We start from the raw sequence: 19,922 nt of genomic DNA on the forward strand, positions 1-19,922 counted from the left end.
AGAAAGTAGCAACATTTAGGCCATTCCTAATTTTGTCCACTACCCAACCTAGTTAGGACCTCGTTGAGCCTTTCTTTTTCATTGCTGTGAATCATTGAAAAAAAAATGTTAATCTTGGTTATATACTCGATGATCAACTCAACTAGCCTTCAAACGGCTAAATTTATAAATAAAATAAAAATATATTTAATAAAATCAATAATAGAAAAACCTCTTTAATTTTGTCTGCAAAAACCTTTTTTTACTTTGATAACCCAGCCTTGTCAGGACCTCGTACAATCTTTCTTTTTCATTCCTATGAAACATAGAAAAAAATGTTAATCTTGGTTGGAGGGTCGATACTCACATTACCTGACTCCTCTTTTTGCCTTTGATGGGCTAAATATATAAATAAAATAAATAATAGAAAATATCTCTTTGATTTTGTCCATAACCCAGCCTAGTTAGGACCTCGCCAAGCCTTTCTTTTTTGTTCTTATGAATCGTAGAAAAAAAAAATGTTAATCTTGGTTAGAGGGTCGATGCTCAACTTACTCGGCTCCTCTATTTGCCTTTGAATGGCTAAATATATAAATAAAATAAATATATTAATAAAATAAATAATAAAAATACCAAGCCTTACATCTTTTGTGAATCATAGAAAAAAATGTTAATCTTGGCTTACCTTGCTCCTCTATTATCAATATCAATGGTGGGGGCTTGCACAACCTATATAATTCTAAAAATCCCAATAATTTTATATATTATTATTATATAAATTATTTATAGAATTAATAAATAAAAAGTAAATTTATAAATAATAATAAACATATGAATTAAATAAATAATAAATTAGACCACTTTTGAATGTTTGAACGTTAGAAGAAAATGATAATAAAGAATAGCAGAAATAAGTAGTGTCCGTAGAAAAATACAAGATCTAATGGGAATTTGTTTTGTATAATACTCCTCAAGAATTAGTTTAGCTAGATAGCATATGGAATTGTCAAAGCTCCATATTTTAGATAACACTAATAGAACGTTTGATTCAAGAATTGTTTAGATAATTTACATAAATTGAAAGTTAGCAAACACCTAAAAAAGGAAGAGTTGCTAAGGAGCAAAAATTTAGAATGTCAAAAAAATCCAAGATAGTAGAATTACTAGTTGATACACTAACAAGAAAATTCTATTTTATGGACAACGCAGAAGAATATGAAGAATCTAAAGAATATATTATTATTGGCGATGGTCAATTGGTTTTACTAGAATTACACTACTTTAAGTGTAGAAGATCACATCGACACAAAATTAAAGGTTAGAAGGCAAAAAAAGGATGAGTGCAACATATAAAACATACACTTAGATTAAAAATCCTAGAACAAATAAATTCTCTTAAAAATCTAGTTGGAAAAAAAAAGATAGAAGAAGATTGGAAAGCCAAGAAAAAATAGATGGGAATTTCTTTAGAATCCAAGAAAATAAGAAGATAAAAGAAAATGACAAGGCTAAAACAAGAATTGAGAAACAAGTCAAAGCTAGCCAAGGAAAAAATCCTAAAGAAAAAGCAAAGAAATTTGTGAAATTATCCAAATAGAACCAAATAAATATTACCAAATTGTCTACCAATAAAAAATAAAATTGAGAAATATATAAAGTATCATTGGACTACTAGACACCATAGGACTAACTCAAATATTTGGGTACCAACTTTAAATTGCTAGGCTAAATTTTTATAATGTTAAATAAGAGTCCTCACACCACCATTCTTTATAGAAAAACATGTGGAAATAGAAAAAGGAAAAGCATGGTCATACATTACAAATAGTTAAATAAGAATTGCATATTCAATTGCAAATATGAATTTTGGTAAGAATCTACAGAAATCATACTCCAAATGAACATGAACATTAAAAAATAATGGTACCATAAGTTTCCCAAGAAGAACTACTAGAAGGATCCGAACTAGTAAAGCCTAATCACAACGAGAGAGGAACTACTAAGATTTTCAAACCCATGAACCTTAAGAGCAGATTCTCTCTCCCATGCGTACTACAAAGCACTAGATGATCCTAAGGAAGCGAAAAGAAAGACTAGTTTAAAGAAAGATTAGTTAGAACAATGTACCCAATTTTACCCGATAATGTACTCTGTTTTTCTTCTTGTACTCAATTTTACTAATTTTGACCCACACGATATTTCTGAGTAGTTTTTGCTAATTAGGCTATGTAAGGAGATTAGTGGAGAACAGTTTTTTCTAAATTTTTAGATCATCCATTTAGTTCATGTATGTTTCATATTATAATCTTTTTATATATACTAGAGTCAAGTTTGGTCAATAGAATAAAAAAAAAAATGTTCACTGGGAGCGACAGATGTCTATGCCAACTACCATGGAAATAAAATTACTTGCAGTATTGCACAACATATTAATAAACACAAGAAGCAAATAGAGAAGACAAAAAACAAATAGAGGAAGACAAAACAGATATAAGCTGTGTGATATCTATTAAGACACATTCACTTCTACCGGCCCTTAGGCCAAGGCTTAAGTAGCCTAGGCCATAAGCCGCCCTTGCTTGGAGGACAATCAATCATCATAAGAAGTAGAAAAGACAAGTAGTTTCAAAGGAAAGTTACCTGTGCAAGATTCCATGACCATGGCAAAAAGCAAAACCCACCACACATTAAGAATGTTTTTCCACCAGTAGCAAATCCCATTGAATGAGGCTGTCAATCAGAAAGGGAAGACAACCATTAGTTCTAATAAACAAATTGAATGTGATAAAAGAGCTCAATACCACTAGTTGTGTAATAAACAAATTCAAGAAAACACACTTGCAATCAAAACTGATCATCTATATCACTCTGTCCTCACTGCAATTCAAATTCAAGAATATATAGTTTTCTCATTAAACCGTTATCTATTAGCTTGTAGCTTTGGAATTTCCAAAGAACACTCATGATCACGTGTTTTTTTGTCCTTGTGTTACTTGAAATCCAGAAGAGAATAAAACAAGTTACTTTTAGTCTAAATAAGCTCAAAATTCCATATCAATTTGTCAGTGCAGGGCTCCTCTGCTTTCAACATACCTTGTAGAAACATAATGTAAGGATCAATCCTATTTAAAATCTAGTCCTAGCATTTCACCAAGCACTTATAAGGGAGAAGGTGCAAGTTGAACTAGAGCTCATTGGCTTAACATCTAAGCCTTATCTCACTCAATTTTTAACCGAATCAAAGTTTATTATTTTCTACAAAATAGAAACAAAGACAACATTAGAAAAGTTCATAAAATATTTTGACATTATATATATATATATATATATATATATATATATATTGTGTTACATTCTAAGAGCCAAAAAATACTTTGCTCTAAGGTTTATAATAAAATATCAAGTTTTGGTATCTAAGTCTCAAGATAGGAGCAAAATTCATGTAAAAAGCCTATGATGATTTTTTTCCTAACATAAGTAAAAAAATCTTTATTCAAAAGAGAAGATAGTTCCAATATACAAAACACTCATAAAGAATTACAACCTGAAATTCAAAAGGTCTAAAACAAGATGAGGAAGCTATATCGCATATAATAGTAATTCAGTCATACGCTGAGGACATTCAACACCAAAAAAAATCCTACTAATTTTAAGTAGATTTTAAAGAAGTAACATCCTTATCTTACCAAAAGGACGTTACTTCCTTACAATTTTTTGACAATTATAATTGTATTGTAATAGTATTAAATAGCAAAAGAACCACATATGCCACTTACTTGAGCATCAGCCCTCGATGAAACCAGCATATTAAGATTCGTTGAAAAAGTCAAACCAGTTATTCGCTTCTGGTGTCCCTTCAATTTTCATTTTACCTTAAAACTGCATATAATTCACACCAGTTTATATTAAGAGAGAAAAAGAAATCACTTTTTTTTGGGGGGGGGGGGGTGTGTGGGTAATTTGATTAACCTATGTAGTAATTAGTAATTACCTTATCAACTCTAACGTTATATGTACGAGTATAGTTGAATCCTCCATTCCAATAGCAGGGGATGCTGGCATGAATGTCGTCATCACCTACAAATTAGAGCAATTGATGGAAATCCATTAATAATCCCAATTTTGATGAAGTTTGCAAGACATGTATGGAATGTCTTACCTTGAATGTCATCATATTAAATAATGAAACCTTTCCACCACAGGTTGACATTACATATGAGTCATTTTTTGATAGTGCTATACACGGTACTGATTCTTCAAGGTTGACACCTGAGACATCATTAGCCATAAGAAGATCACTGTTTGGTTGCCAGTGCTGAGGAACAATATTGGCAGTGGCCTTAAATTAAACACACACAGACTTCAGAAATCTCAACCAGACATACACAAATTATTAAGGAAAAAAAACTAAGTGAACGTGCTTTAAGCTAGCAATTACCTTTCCACTTGGATTTTGTTCGTTCCGTGCCCATTTCCACAGCTTCTGAAAACCATTTGACTCAAGTGTCAAAACCCCAATGCCAGAATTTGCATATAGAAGTCAAACAACCTAAGTATAAACATAGGACAGAATGCATCATCAAGTATATAAACTTTATAATAAAAAGTCAAATATAGTAAACTTGCAGAGAGTTGAGAGGTCACATTATAACCAACCTGTGTATTAATTCTTTTGAACTTTTAGTAAAATTTATAGTACTTATTGAAAATTAGGTATTAAATACAAGATACTTCACAAACCTTGCTGGAAGAATCTGTGCCTTCAGGCATGGTAACTAATCAGCACTGGACAGCATCCACAATTTCAGACAACTGCCAGGGTTTGGTTCTATCTGTTACATCCTCCATGGTTCTTGACTTTTCCATGCTTCTACCACTTGGATCAACTCCATTCTTCAAAAAAATAAAAGTTCAAAAAAAAAATCAACACTTTGCCAGAATGTATTTGCCAAAATGCAGTGGCTCATTTACAAAGAAAGTTTGGGGGGAAGGGTGTGGAAAGAAAATAATAGAAAATGGTTTTCCCAAGAAGAAAAGGTAATATCATAAGCAGGGGAAAAAATTAAAACAGCTAGTGCCACATTCTTGAACTAGTCTCTAGGCATGTTTCTTGTGGAGCATGTTTCACCACACACACGAAAAGTAAAAGTTTTAAAAGGCAGGCCCATAAAAGGGAACTGTGTCAAGAAACTTATACATGAGGGGAAGTTGACTGCTTTATTTATTTCCTTGACATGTTTTAGTTAAAGCCCAGAACTAGGGAAATCAAAAGATTTAAATAGCGCATGTGCCTCTTTATTTAATATTTTTAAAAGCATGCAAGCAAAACTAAAAGTAATGATTTAAACCTTGGCTGCAGCCGATTCAATGGGCTATCTCAATGCATCAAAAGATGGGGGGTTCAATGGGTCTTAAAGATCTGAGACCAGCAGCAATTGCAAATATCTTGAATCCGTTTGTCTGCTGTTGTAACAGCGAGAAGATTCCCTTCCTTGTTGAATCTCAAGTGAGGAAGACTCTGACAGTTTATTTGGTGCAGTTGTCAATCCATCAGGCACATTACTGACAGTTGAAGACAGTCGACAAGACTTGTTAGGATATCACTTTAACCACTTTCCCACCATAACATTTGCTATTTGTTTTTTTTCACCACTAAGGTCCATAAACAAAGAAATTGCCTAAATACAAATGTCACAGATAATGACATACATTACTAAAAAAATCCACAAGATATCCATAGCCCATTCATTCACTGAAGTGCATCACATTATGTTATAATAGTAAAAAATGTCACTTCCCTTGTAAGATCCATGATTGAATAAAGGTTCGGCTGTATTGCTGAAATCTTATCTCATCCAGCCTCCTTTTCCTGAAAATGTCAATGGCAGAACATAATATGACATGAAAAATGATAAAAAGGATTCAAGACCAATAGTCAATACTTATTTGCAACAATGTCAGTTTTTTATTTTCTTCTCTGAATTAGTCTGAGACTATTATCAGTAATAAATGGCTTTAATCAATAATACTGGAATTTTCATTAATAGCAAAAGGCTCATCTCATCCGCTCTAATTTTTTTTCTAATGGACTTGGATGGCCTTGCTTATTATGTTCACATAATTTCAAAATTCCATAAAATTTTTCGGTTTGCTTACTTGCTATTGTAATTTGTGATTACTAGGTTTAATATTAACTAAGCTAGCCTTTTAAATCTTTAGATAGCATTTCAAAGCATTAAATTCTTTGGAAGGATATTATAGTATGAATGGTAAAGGACTTTCTCATGACTGAAAGAGGAAAAATTTGCTTTCACTCAAAACAAGTATTTTTTGTTGATACTTGACACTGCCAATTTCATCAACAACCACAATGACATCTCCACCACCTACTCCATCATCACCACTATGAAAAATTATCCTAGGAAGTGACCACATAAGCATCAACTACATCACCTCCACCATCATTGGTCATTGCAACTGCTAACAACCAACACCACCATATATGTCATCAACAACAACAACAACTAAGCCTTAGTCCCATATTTTTTGAGGTTGGCTAGGGACCCTCATAACACTTTATTTACCTCCCCTTCTAGACATATATGACTTGATCCTTTCATATATAGGAAATTGAATAGCAACATGACTTATCCCGGCCAATGAAGGAACAAACCAAACAATGCCACTGTTTCAAACCAAAAAAATATCATGACAAAAAGAACACAGCATGAAGATTTTCTTTGTTGAATTAAACGATGTGGAAAGCACGTTTTAGTAATTGCTTTGAGCAAAATGGGTCTCAATCATTCTAACAATTTTTTTTCATAATATAAGTAGTTTATTTGCAAACTCATGTAATACACATCAAACTAAGGAAGAACTTACCTGTACAATCCTCGAATGCCTTCCTCATGTGCTATCCTTGTTAATGCAGAAAGCACACCTTTGTAAGGAATTACATCCCGCCTCATTCCCTATGTCTGAATGAAGATGAAAAAGAAATGAATATCCAAAACACCTCAATGAAACATAAACAAAATGTGATATATTGAGAAACTTGGGTATTACTAGCCATATCATATTATTACATTACAATATCATTTTATGAAAGACAACACATATTCTAACCGGCTAGGAAGTGACCACATAAGCATCAACTACATCACCTCCACCATCATCGGTCATTGCAACCGCTAACAACCAACACCACCATATATGTCATCAACAACAACAACAACAACAACACCACCATATATGTCATCAATAACAACAACAACAACCAAGCCTTAGTCCCATATTTTTTGAGGTTGGCTAGGGACCCTCATCAAACTTTATGTACCTCCCCCCTTCTAGACATATAAGACTTGATCTTTTCATATATAGGAAATTGAATGGCAACATGACTTATCCCGGCCAATGAAGGAACAAACCAAACAATGGCCACTGTTTCAAACCAAAAAAATATCACGACAAAAAGAACACGGCATGAAGATTTTCTTTGTTGAATTAAACAATGTGGAAAGCACGTTTTAGTAATTGCTTTGAGCAAAATGGGTCTCAATCATTCTAACAATTTTTTTTCATAATATAAGTAGTTTATTTGCAAACTCATGTAATACACATCAAACTAAGGAAGAACTTACCTGTACAATCCTCGAATGCCTTCCTCATGTGCTATCCTTGTTAATGCAGAAAGCATATCTTTGTAAGGAATTACATCCCGCCTCATTCCCTATATCTGAATGAAGATGAAAAAGAAATGAATATCCAAAACACCTCAATAAAACATAAACAAAATGTGATATATTGAGAAACTTGGGTATTACTAGCCATATCATATTATTACATTACAATATCATTTTATGAAAGACAACACATATTCTAACCAGCTTTCAAGCACAATATCATCAACTCAAGCCTTAGATTTTAAGACTACTTAAGACCATAAACCACAATGCTAATAACCATTTTAAGGCCCCTGGTTTTAAGGTCAAAAATGGTGGGACAGGACAAATCATAGGTGGAAATCTTACTGACCAATAAAAACAATACTGCCATCCACTATAATTATATAAAAAAGTGAATATATATATATATATAAATCGGAGTTTATATATGTTAATTTGTTCATGATATTCTTCAAATTGCTCCTCTTACCTTAATTTGGAACCTTTCTATAATTTTTTCTTTAATACCCTTATCTAAGTCAACCACTTTTCCCAAAATCAATTTGTCCATTGATATCACATTATCATCAAATCAACATATATAAACTCTGTTTCCCATCTTACCATGTCAGGCTTATACAGCCCTTCATCTTGTATGGCAGGTTGCAAATTACAAGGATTGAAGATAAAGTTAAACTTATCTTTATGGAAGAGAGAGACCAAATCATGTAGTCTGATAGTTAACAGAAAAGTGGGGTATGGGTATAGAACTTAAAAGTGAGTTAGTATCTTAGAGAAACAACTTGCCAGCTTAAAAGTGATTATGCATCAACTACCAGGGGCTGCTGCTATTGAATTAACATTTCTAGCAGTTTTCCACAGAATCTCTACTTGATCAATTCTAAAGAAACTTTCCTGTTAAAATAGGGGTATAGAACTTAATGAAGACAGTTTAGCTTAGACATTCCTGCAGATCTCTTAATGCCATGTCACAGCAAAGCTTAATTATTCTGATTAATAATGGATTCTGACAGTCAATAGTTTATTCTTTTTTCTTACTAGGCAGACTTTCTTCTGACATTCACATAATAATCAAAATTATCAGCTCTTTGGGTAGGCAAATGCTTCTTTTTCTAATGTACGAGAAAAAGTTTTGTTTTCCCAATTTCAAAATTGAAAAGAGATAGATATTGTTGCAACTAGAAAAAGCAATACCTGGTACTAAACACAGCTATAAAATGTATCTCCAAATGTCAGTTGACTGTTTAAAGGGGAAAAAAAGGTTGAAGAGAAAATTGAGCATGAAACCAGGTAATATAATTGACTCAAACACAGCTACCATAGTTTCACATATTGAAAAGCATTACAAACAGAAGCACAGTTATACTTATGAATAATTTTACTGAAATGAGACAAAGCATTACAAACAGAAGCACACCACAATAATCAGAAGACATAAATCACCACCCAAAAAATAATAATTGGGTGCTTTGGATTTCGGCCTGTTATTCTGAAGCATAGAAGAATGCAATTGTGTCTTACATACTACAGTGTGACTACCAACTAAACAAATAACTGTCAAGATGTCTTCTGCATCAAATTATATGCATGGCCAGTCCAATATAAAAATAAAAAATAAAAAAGGCAATTTATAGATTCAAGGAGCTAAAGGCATTAAAGAGAGGGCTGATTGGAGAAGAAGGATTTATGTAGCCCACCAAAAATAAAAGCACTATATATTGTCGAAAGAGTATTTAGTGTACACTAAAACATACTAGTCAAATTATGAACACTTCCTACAAAAATCTAATATTATACAATGTAGATTCTATATGATACTAAAGACATCTATGAATACTGACTATAGTTATGAATACTATTTATATAGATATGTAAACTAAATGACACTTTTTTTTATAAGACATAACTGAAGGATACAAATTTTAGATGCAAAGTTCCCTTGTTAAATGTATAACCAAATAATAAGAAAATAAAGTGCCTAACTTTTGCCCATGAGTAGTTAATTTGCAAAAAGTACCTATCATTTGCTAGATTCCAAGCTTCCTGCCTCAGTTCTGGAGGTGTTTCGAGAATGGCAAGGTAGTTAGATATGAATTTATGAGGATGCTCAAACATGCAAACAAATCCCATCTCTTTCAATACGTCTTTCTGTTCTGTTCAAGTCAGTCTTGAGGTCATGATATAGCTGTTAGAAAAGTAATAGGATAAACAAGGAAGCCATGAGAATTTATTGCATTTTTAGAGAAAAATAGGAGGACTATATAAGTGCAAAGACACCTGAAGTGCTAAAATTAACCACCTATTCAGGCAAAGCCATTACGCTCGGTGGTTGCCAAAAAGAAAAAAAGAAGAAAAATTAAATTCTTGTGCCAAAGAAGAAAATGATGAACGGGTAATTCCATGGAAAAGAAGGTGGGGGTGCTTAACCTGTGAAGTGTGAACCAATCTCCAAATGCTCTATCGGAAAGTTCTCCATCCTACACTCTATTCTCTGGAAAACAATAAGGACTTGTCTTGCTTTCCTTGGGCTTTCCTCCAGCTTTGATGCAAGCCACAAGCAGCTTGCAGCAACTTTCTGCAAAAAATTATCATATCCCAGAAAATTAAGGCATGAGTTACATGGGCATAGAAGTTTTATGCTTTCCAAGTTAGTAACACAACTATTATTCATTGGCCACTAAGAAAATGTAAGAATAAAAATACATTCTGGAAAACAAGGACCTTAATTCAATGCAGCTCAAGGCAACTGTTGGACTTGGACCACTTGGCAGAGGTGAATTACAGATACAAAACTAATGGTAAATTATCAATTATCCCGAAGGCATACGCATAACTAATAGAAAACAATATATTTAACCACCATAATTCTAACACTCCCTTCATTTATAATCCTTCATTTATAATCTCAAACTCTCCCTCAAGAAGTAAGGCCCAACACATGGGATTTCTAACATTTTTAGAGAAAGTTGGAGAGAAGGTTGGGTTTGAACTCTCATGACCACCTGCATTGATACCCTTATAAATCACTAATTGTCCCAAAAAATTCAACTATTAGGAAACGGTGAATTTAACCATAATTCTAACAATTAGAACATCATGGATACATTTCAAAGAACACTTTTCTTTCCTACATTTATTCTCAATGTAAAGAGAGAATGATAAGAGACAAAATTTAACCTTAACATTGAAGCGGGCAAACGATTTCTTGCAATAGAAACGATGGAATAGAAACTGCCCAGTCGCCACAGCTTCAGATCTATAAGTACAAAGATTAAGGTAACATACTGAACCAACATAATTAAGAAAAGTAAACAATTTCATAAACCCAACATATAAAGAAATCAGAAAAATAGGATACAGCTTAAGCAAGATGCCACTTTCTTGGATGAGGTCACAGCCATAGATTCGTAAGGCTGCCACATCATAACAAATAAAAAAAATTTAGTCTAACATACCCATCAAATTTTTATTTTTATTTTTCAAGTCACAGGCTTGAAACTGTGTATAAACATGAATGAAGCATTTAGATTGATAAAATTTGGAGATTACCTTAATTATTGTATGGGCGCCAAACCTTGAGGGTCTCTAGCTCCTATCACCATTGAACTCACTGGAGTGGCAGCCCCAGCACCAGCAGAAGCTAGCATATTTGCACCAAAATGAATAAAAAGAAAAAGGTATGAAATTACAGCATAATCTCATTGAATGAAATTACTAATAATCTCATTAATAGCATCTAAAATGAAATTACAGCACAAGGACACGTTCTCACTTGATAAGTTTTAATGATACCAACCAATAATTCCCTAGTGAATGTTCAAACCAACACTGCACTGTTCTTGTGTAGACCATGTGCGATAAACCTGTGATACAAGGAAATTTTTAATTAGTAACAAGTTTATAAGCCCACTAGTATCCTGTGAAGATAATATATATATATATATATATATATATATATATATATATATATATATATATATATAAAATGCATATTTTTGTGCAAGGATTATAGTTTTGTTTAGCAGAGCGATCATGATTACAGAGACAAATTAGGAATTTGACAAGATCCTTAGAAATATTATTTACTGAGTTTGGTTTATTCTTGAGAATTTTGTTTACAGAAAATTAATTTGAAACAATCTCATTTTAACATTTGAATATAGCTTGGGGATAATAATCTATTAACATGCAATTGTTTCAATTTTTAAAAATAAAAATCTATGTTGTCAATTACTAATCTAACAGTTGCTCAAAATATCATGGAAGACTTTCGTTCATGAAAATCAAAGTCCAAATTCTGAGAAATACCCTTTTGCCCCATCAAACAAACAAAGTGATCTTTTGAGTTTTGACAAAGGAATACATAAGAATAGAGTCACAGACACACAGAATAACATGAAAAAAAAAAAAAAAACTCTATAGTGTTTGTTTTTTTCAATGATATGAAGAAAAAATTCGGAATTGATAAAAGGGGAAAAAAAGCAGTGATACCCAGTCCTTTTTCTTTGTTTTGGTTTGAATTAATAGCAAAAGTAATTGAGTTTGATCAAAGCATAGAAACAAATTTTAGAGAGAGAGAAACCTGTGCTGCGAATGGGTTGAGATTTTGTCTGTTTTTGGCGAGAAGAATACCTCTGAAGCAAATGGAGACAGCGCTCTTCGGATCAAAATAACGCCTTCATTCCCGATACCCATCTCTCTCTCTCTCTCTCTCTCTCTCTGTGATTTCAAAATCTAAAACAGAGTGTGGGCTTATGTGAGGGATTCTTATTAATAACCATATGGGAAAGCAGGGCAGGGGCGTAGCCTCTGGGATTTTTGATTGTGGCTCAACTCAACGGTAACATTTTTTGAAATTCAAAAGAATTTTGTAGTTGGATTTGGATCACTACTCAACGGTATGGGCCTGTGCTCATGTAATTGGGCCCATTATTATTAAAATTTAAAAACTGAAATAAACTACAGTATTTTCTAGCCCACTAAAAAAAAAAAAAACTAAGTTTATTAGTATATTTATCAAAAAAATCAGTTGTGATTGAAGTGAAATATAAGTTTGATTTTTGTTTCCCATAAAATAAATAAATAAAAAAGTTCTTCATCATGACAAAAAACAGTGATAATGTAGGGAGAGTAAGATATTGTGGGCATAAATACTTTTTTTTTTTTGGGGGGTATATTTAGCTAAAGAGAGAGCTAGTAGCTTAGCCAATTGTAGGTGTAAATACATGTTTTTGATTTATTTTGATATATTTGCTATTTGAGTAGCTTTTACATACACATGGAGTTTAGATTGTCTACCCTTGTATTTTGAAATCATTGAGCTAAATTATTATATTTTAATTATTATTAATTTCATTTTCACATGTCTATGTTAAACTGAATATTCTATTATACTATGATATATGCTTTTTGTAAGAAATCTAGAGCTAAAAGTGATATTATTTGTCATTGAATTCCACATAGAATGCATAACTTGTTTGTTATTACTTTAAATAAAAACAACTATAAAGCTTATCAAGCTAGTCATTCTATTTCGTTATATGATTTTTCATGACTGGCTGAGTTTGAAAAATTTTCATTCTATGGTTTAACGTTCGTTAGTTTCCTTATTTATGTGTCTAACAAAATAATAATGTATCAATTTTTAAGTGATTTGACGACTCTCATTATTAAAAAAATTACAAATAAATGAGATTCACAAATGTGAGTTGTCAAACAAAGAGTTTTTATATTTAAAGATTAAAAGAAATTTCTCATGCACTGGGCATCTAAACGAAGTTTGAAAATCTTTTGAACAGCATGCTTCAAATGAAAATTTTATTCTCAAATCATTTGAATAGCTCCTAATCTATCTATAATATCACCTTCTTCTTCTTTTTTACCTCTATCTTTACAATATCATCACCATCGACCACAATCCAATTGGATATTCGTATGAATGAAATGGTTGTTGTAAAAAAAAAATCATAATTCTCAAAATCCTAAAAGCATGAGCATAAATCTTATGAAATGGCTGACATGTACAATCATCTAATCTATTATCATTAAGCAATTACATATGAACAAATCAATATCCATGTACTAAATAACTAATCAACAACTCATCAAATGCACAAGAAAACTTAATAAAATATACTTTTTATTTTAAAAAGAAATTCTTCCTCCTTTATCTTGTATTTGAAATTTGATCATTACGATAATTATTATAATAGACATATATTTTGATTTTTCTTGTATACGAAATATTATGTATAAAATTTGATAATTATGATAATTATTAAGAGTTATTTTTTATGATTGTGTTTTATAAAAATTTATTATAATAATGTTAATTAATAGAAGATATTTATCATAATATTAGTAATTATTATGATAATTATTAATAGATTATATTTATTATGATTTTGTATGTATATGAATCTACAAAGAAAATATGATATGACAATTATTGATAGTCATTTTTGCAAAGAAGTTTTGTAAGCCTACTACACGCCAAACCCGATTTATTCTTAGGCCCAATTCATTTATTTTATTTCAATTTTTTTATTAATTTTTGCATGACTCACGCTCGTATGTTTAACAGGAGATTTAGGAGAGAGTGGTTTGGATGATGCAAACAAACTTTTTACATGAGCCCATAACATAGGTCATATTACATATATATGCTGGGGATGCTTGCATAACATAGTACTCATAGAGAAGCTCACATGTCCAAAGTTTTCATCCTAATAGAGACTAAGCTCTCGGTGTATGTGACTAAAACCTTCAAACGAACCATTTTTAGTCCCTAACAACAAGCAAACTTCTTGGCTGACTTTGGACTACATAATAACACTTAGGGTAGCTTCCCAAGGGGCTGAATTGGCTACGAAAGAGCAACCAATCACATTTGGTCAAGCCTTTTCATCATTTGTGAAAAAAGCAATCCATTACTTTACCTAGACAAACAAAAATATGAAGTTTTCTACTTATTTGGCTTCACTTCTTAAGAGCTTTCAAAGCTTGATATATAGTCCTCCTATCAGATCTAAATGAACCAATCACGTTTTACCTAGTACAAAAGCCCTTACTTTAGAGTGAAGCCTACACAACAATAACATAGGAGGCACACTATGAGGTCATGGGGTGAAAATAATGGCACACACAAGTCTTTCCCTTTTCCTTCACCACCTTTCTCAAATTTCTCCTTCTGTTATATTGTAAAGAAAAGGTTCAAACGCATGCATTTTACGTGTTGTGCCATTTTTCTATTGTTTACCACCTTAAGCTTGTAATTATCTAGCACCAATAGCCTATATTAAAACATATTTGAATTTTGGGCTTGATTTCTATAGATGTATATACGGTAGCTTTTAGCTTTTTGTAACACATAACATAAAAGCTATAAAATAAATTATATCTTTTTATAAATATTATGCAAATAAATTACTGAAAATAAGCAATTTTCAAATAGACACCTATAAATAAGCTTTCAACCCTCGTAACAAGAGGCAAGTATGTAAATCTAAACACAGAAAATCTTGTATGTGTTTAGGGATTGTTTATTGACTTTGCCATTGGAGTGATTCAGTCGCCCTCCACTAGGACAACTTTAAACATTTTTGTGAACTACTAGAGTGTAAGGATAATCTATTTAATCCATGAAAATAAAAATGTGCAGAGAAATGAGCAGTTGGAGAGTTTATTTATTTTAAGGTCGTCTTTGACTTATGGGAATACATTTTCGTTTCAGTTAACCTTTTTTTTTTTTTTTTATAAAGAAACTCGTTTTAGTTAACTAGTTAAGAGAACCAAGTACATGAAAATGTAGTACTACTTATATTTATTTTGATTCTGAATTTCATATGCCGGTGTTTCAAATTTGATGTACACTAGTCCAAACTCCATAGTTGACGCTCCATATACTGATATATAATCATATTTTTCGGCTCTGGAATGTGCATGAATGCCATGTCAAGGACAATGCATTATCAGTCTTAGCTGACATCTTAATTTTGTTTACAAAAAATTTTAAAATTTTCAAAAAAAAAAAAATATTTTGTCAAAGATTCATCATTTTCCAATAATTATATATACCTCTGTGTATGTGCATAAATCACATGCACCTTGAAACATGTAAGTATATAACATATGCACACAGCAATATTATGTAGGGTTTAGTAACGTTGATTCAATGCATTTCAATATATATTATTCAGGTATACTACATTGCTTAATAAATTCAATAGGAAATAACATCTACGAGGCCAGAAAAAGAAAATGTATATTTTATAAACAAAAAATTCCACTACTAAGGCCTTCCACAGTGAGCACGCAAAGAATGTGTCCTTTCCAAGTTCTCCATCAATACTCAATAGCATCAGTTGGCAAAGATGATCACTTTTGAATCAGAAGCTAGGCAGAACAGATGTTAAATGGTATGCAAATGTCCATTATCTATCTGCAACTCGAAACAATGCACAAATTTGGATGGAAAGAGTTAGGATCAACAAGAATAAGGGCTAGCTCCATATTTCAGAAACCGCCTCAGAAATTTTTATTCTTAACCAAATACCTAATCATTTCAGAATTGGGATCAATGATGTAACTGAAAAAATAACATGAAAAACAACATGCCGCTCATTCTGGGGATAAAAAATGATATAGAGGTACCTCTACTCGGATGGAAGAAGTGCAATTTCAACTTCTTGGAGTGATTTTCCTTTTGTTTCCAAAACATTGCTCTTCACAAAAATCACAGCTAACACACAAAAGGAAGCAAAGATTGAATACAGCACTCCTGCCCCTATTTGCTCCAGCAGGGGCAAAAACAATAGACCAACAAAGAAATTTATAACCTGTTATGAACACCGAAGTCAATTATCAAGATGCACCAGAAGTCCATGAGCTCAAAGATGCGAAGATGATTGAGATGAAAGCAAAACCCTAGTGAACATACAAACTCACTTTTTGGAACATTATCATTGTTACTTTTTCTCTCATTTTTTCCTTTTGCTCTTTAAATTTACGTCATTAGGAAAAATATGCTCTAAGTAGGAGCATTTCAAATAAGAAACTCGTGAAGGGCAGCGGACAGAAAATATTTTATAATATTTATGTTTTACTACCATATTGTTGAATGTTTTGAAACTCAATTTACTTAAGTTCCCAATATTGAGTGAAATGCTCTACTAATCTATATTGCTGAGATTAGAACAGTCAAGATGTTTAGACATTTCTAAGATACTAACATATTATATATTATATGTAGACTTTATTTTTAAAATTGATTAAATGATTTTGAAATTTGAAATTTATAAATTTAAATTGAAAGTATAAAATACTTTCATATCTTAGCCTAAAATTCCAAAAATTCAAGCAACTTCTCAAACACTTCCTTAATTACTCAATTTTCATAACTAAGTACCGAACGACAAATCTCAAATACCTATTTCATTATCTCAATGAAAGAAAATCATTTATTAGTACCGGCATATAGAGAATGTGATAAAATAAAGAAAAAATGGTTTTAAAAATTTTCATTTATAAAAATTTAATTGCCTTTATCTAGGCTTCCACATAAAATTTAAAAAAAAAAAAAAAAAAACACGCATAACACTCTAAAATTATCATTGACTTTTACTTTTATTTTCATAGTTTATATCTATATTGCACTAAATAACAGTTAAAAACTACAAAGAAACCTAAAAATTATGAGTTCTAAACCATAGTAATAAAAAAAACAATTAATCTCATTAATAATCAAGTAGAATGATTCTTTCTAATTCTCTGTAGTTCTAAAACAAAATACAACTATGACTTTCTCACACCAAAACCTAAAGACCCAAAGCCAATCACATCATTTACAAAACTAGCAACATCTAACCTCAACATCAAAACAATAAATCATTGTCGTCACTCAATAAAAAAAGCAGACCCTCTTCCTTGATTATATCCAACTCATACGAGTTAAGATTAGATGTAATGAAAAAGTTAGAGCTAGGTAAGTGTCAATGAAAGGTTGAAGATATATGACATCATTCTTGTTTGGGATGTATTTAAGGTGACATGACATGAAGGGTTGTAGGCATGTATATATAAAAGAGTAGAAGTACAAGAGTTTTTTAGCTTGAAACATTGAACCAAAGAAAAAAAAGTTTTACAAAGAATCTTTATTCTTTAATAGAAAAAAGTCTTGAATTATTGAACCAAAGAAACTAAAAGTCTCTATTTTTTTGTTCTTATCTTGTGGCTTTAAAAATTATTTCAATTATCTTTTCAAAGAGAGCGTCATATGACAGAATCTCATGCTCTCTTTTCGGCATGAGGTCTCTGCTTTTATATATACTGATGATTGATTGATATTAATGGTTTGATTGATGTTTCACGTTAACTTGCTCCATTTATATACTTGTATAGTTTGTATTTGTTTCACATTAATTTTAATTCACGATCTTGTTATTTGTAATTTGGGAAATGCTAAAGGATGCGCTTAAGGCAATAGTTAACAATACATTTAAAGAAAGTTTTTATGGAAAAAAATATATAATTAATGTTTTGATAGTTTTTTTCATTTTTCATAAAAATGATATCAAAACTTTCCTAAAATGAATTGCTAACAATTACTCTAAGGACGCTCGTTAGCATAACCCTTGTAATTTTCAGCTGTAGCCAATTTGCCACAGCTTAATTCTCTTTAATCAAGGATTAGAAAGTTCCTTGCAGGTGCCAGCAAACTATTTAGAAAAATGAGACCATTTCTTTTTCTCCCACCCACCATATAATATAGACTAATCATTTTATATCCTATTACCTATTTGATTTGAAATCTTGCGTTTTCGTCAACGTATTAGGAAAAAGGAGACCATTTCTTTTTGAATCCGTAGATTTTAAAGGAATTTAATAGTCAAAAAAACAACATTAAATGTTAATTGCTTTCCTTATTTATTGCTTTCCAACTCATTCACCTAAATTCATAGCAATTTTTTCTCTTCTTATTTATTGCTTTCCAACTCATTCACCTAAAATTATAGGAATTTTTTCTCTTCTTATTTACTGCTTCCCATCTCATAGAAGGCATTCCACTAGTTTTTATTTTTTATTTGAAAAATAACAATAGTTTGGGAAAAAAATTGACAAAATTTGGTTACACACTTAGGTTATGTTTTGTAACAATTTTTATTTTTAATTTTCAAAAACTTGTTTTTGAAAAAAAATCAATTTTCTTGTATTTTTGAAATCAAAAACATATTTGGTTAGTTAAAATTAAAAAAAAAAAAAAGTTTTTTGAAGAAAAAAATATAGAAAATACTAAAACATGTTTTTACTAGGATTTGAATTCTAATACTAACTCATTAAATGAGACAGATTCATTAAATCAAATGCGTGTTGTTATTAACTTTTGAAAACTAGAAACTGCAAACAACCTTTTGCATATTTTCAATTTCCTTCACAAATTGAGTTTTGAGAGCAGTTTTTGTTTTCTGTCCATTTTGAGTTATCAAACAAGTTTTTTAGTCTCAAAAATAGAAAATTATTTTTGAAAACAGAAAATAAGAAAAAAAAAAAAACAATTACCAAACATACCTTGTGCAACTTAAGACTTCCACTAAAAAAAATTAACATGATTAAATATTTTGAAAATATAGCCGTTGCTAGATTGCATGTTCTTTATGTTTTTAACACACGTATTAAATTTCATATTTATCAAATGTTATTTACTATTTTGTTCATAAACTTATTTTTTATACAAAATTTTAGATTAGAAAAACTTGAAATTTAAACAATTTATTGATGATATAGCTGTTAATTTTTTATCTTCTTGAAATTTTCCAAGCATGGAGAATATAAGAAGAAAATGTACTTTAATGATGGATTTTTTAAAATTCACATCCAAAAAAAAAAAAAAATATATATATATATATATATATATATATATATTGAATGAAATCGTAGCTTTAAGTTAAAATCAAGTTTGTAGCTAAATTTTGTTAAAAAAAAAAAGAAGAGGAAATTAAAAGGAAGAAATGTGACATGGGATGCTTGTTTTGTTATTAACTATTAAACATTAAGTATTAAGTCAGCTACGCCATTGTATGTACTCCTTAGTTCTTGGCTTCTTGCAAACATAAGATGAGATCATCTTAAAATTGAGTGTGTCCATTAGATATATTCCTAAACCGAAAAAACTTAAGTACAGTACTTAAGTACTGTTTTTTTTTTTTTTTAATTCTAATATGTGGACTTTTGCTCATAGGTTAGAAGTGTATTTTTTAA

At 30.9% G+C, this 19,922-nt stretch overlaps 1 protein-coding gene and 1 long non-coding RNA gene across 2 annotated transcripts; both read right to left on the minus strand.

Moving 5' to 3' along the window:
• Positions 1–57: 57 nt before the first annotated feature.
• On the minus strand, positions 58–5,762 carry LOC142633640 (topless-related protein 3-like). Its single transcript, XM_075807881.1, has 8 exons — positions 5,328–5,762; positions 4,720–4,872; positions 4,418–4,528; positions 4,139–4,248; positions 3,971–4,056; positions 3,756–3,858; positions 2,620–2,709; positions 58–295 (listed from the first exon to the last, which is right to left on the minus strand). The coding sequence occupies exons 3-6, from the start codon at positions 4,449–4,451 to the stop codon at positions 3,843–3,845; spliced, it is 246 nt and encodes an 81-aa protein (XP_075663996.1). The 5' UTR covers positions 4,452–4,528; positions 4,720–4,872; positions 5,328–5,762; the 3' UTR covers positions 58–295; positions 2,620–2,709; positions 3,756–3,842.
• Positions 5,763–7,622: 1,860 nt separating this feature from the next.
• LOC142633995 (uncharacterized) lies at positions 7,623–12,354 on the minus strand. Its single transcript, XR_012844020.1, has 8 exons — positions 12,250–12,354; positions 11,440–11,530; positions 11,217–11,307; positions 11,026–11,080; positions 10,845–10,923; positions 10,095–10,242; positions 9,685–9,852; positions 7,623–7,717 (listed from the first exon to the last, which is right to left on the minus strand). It is a non-coding gene; the product is annotated as an uncharacterized LOC142633995 (long non-coding RNA).
• Between the last annotated feature and the right edge of the window lie 7,568 nt (positions 12,355–19,922).

Source organism: Castanea sativa, chromosome 5 (assembly GCF_040712315.1).
Source record: "Castanea sativa cultivar Marrone di Chiusa Pesio chromosome 5, ASM4071231v1".
NCBI classification, from domain to species: domain Eukaryota; kingdom Viridiplantae; phylum Streptophyta; class Magnoliopsida; order Fagales; family Fagaceae; genus Castanea; species Castanea sativa.

Excerpts from the sequence above, each read along its gene's own strand:
- LOC142633640 (XM_075807881.1), bottom strand. The coding sequence starts at position 4,451 with ATGGGCACGGAACGAACAAAATCCAAGTGGAAAG. Across the intron at positions 4,249-4,417 it reads AACAAAATCCAAGTGGAAAG|GTGTCAACCTTGAAGAATCA; the intron begins GTAATTGCTAGC and ends ATGATGTCTCAG. Across the intron at positions 4,057-4,138 it reads TTAATATGATGACATTCAAG|GTGATGACGACATTCATGCC; the intron begins GTAAGACATTCC and ends TCTAATTTGTAG.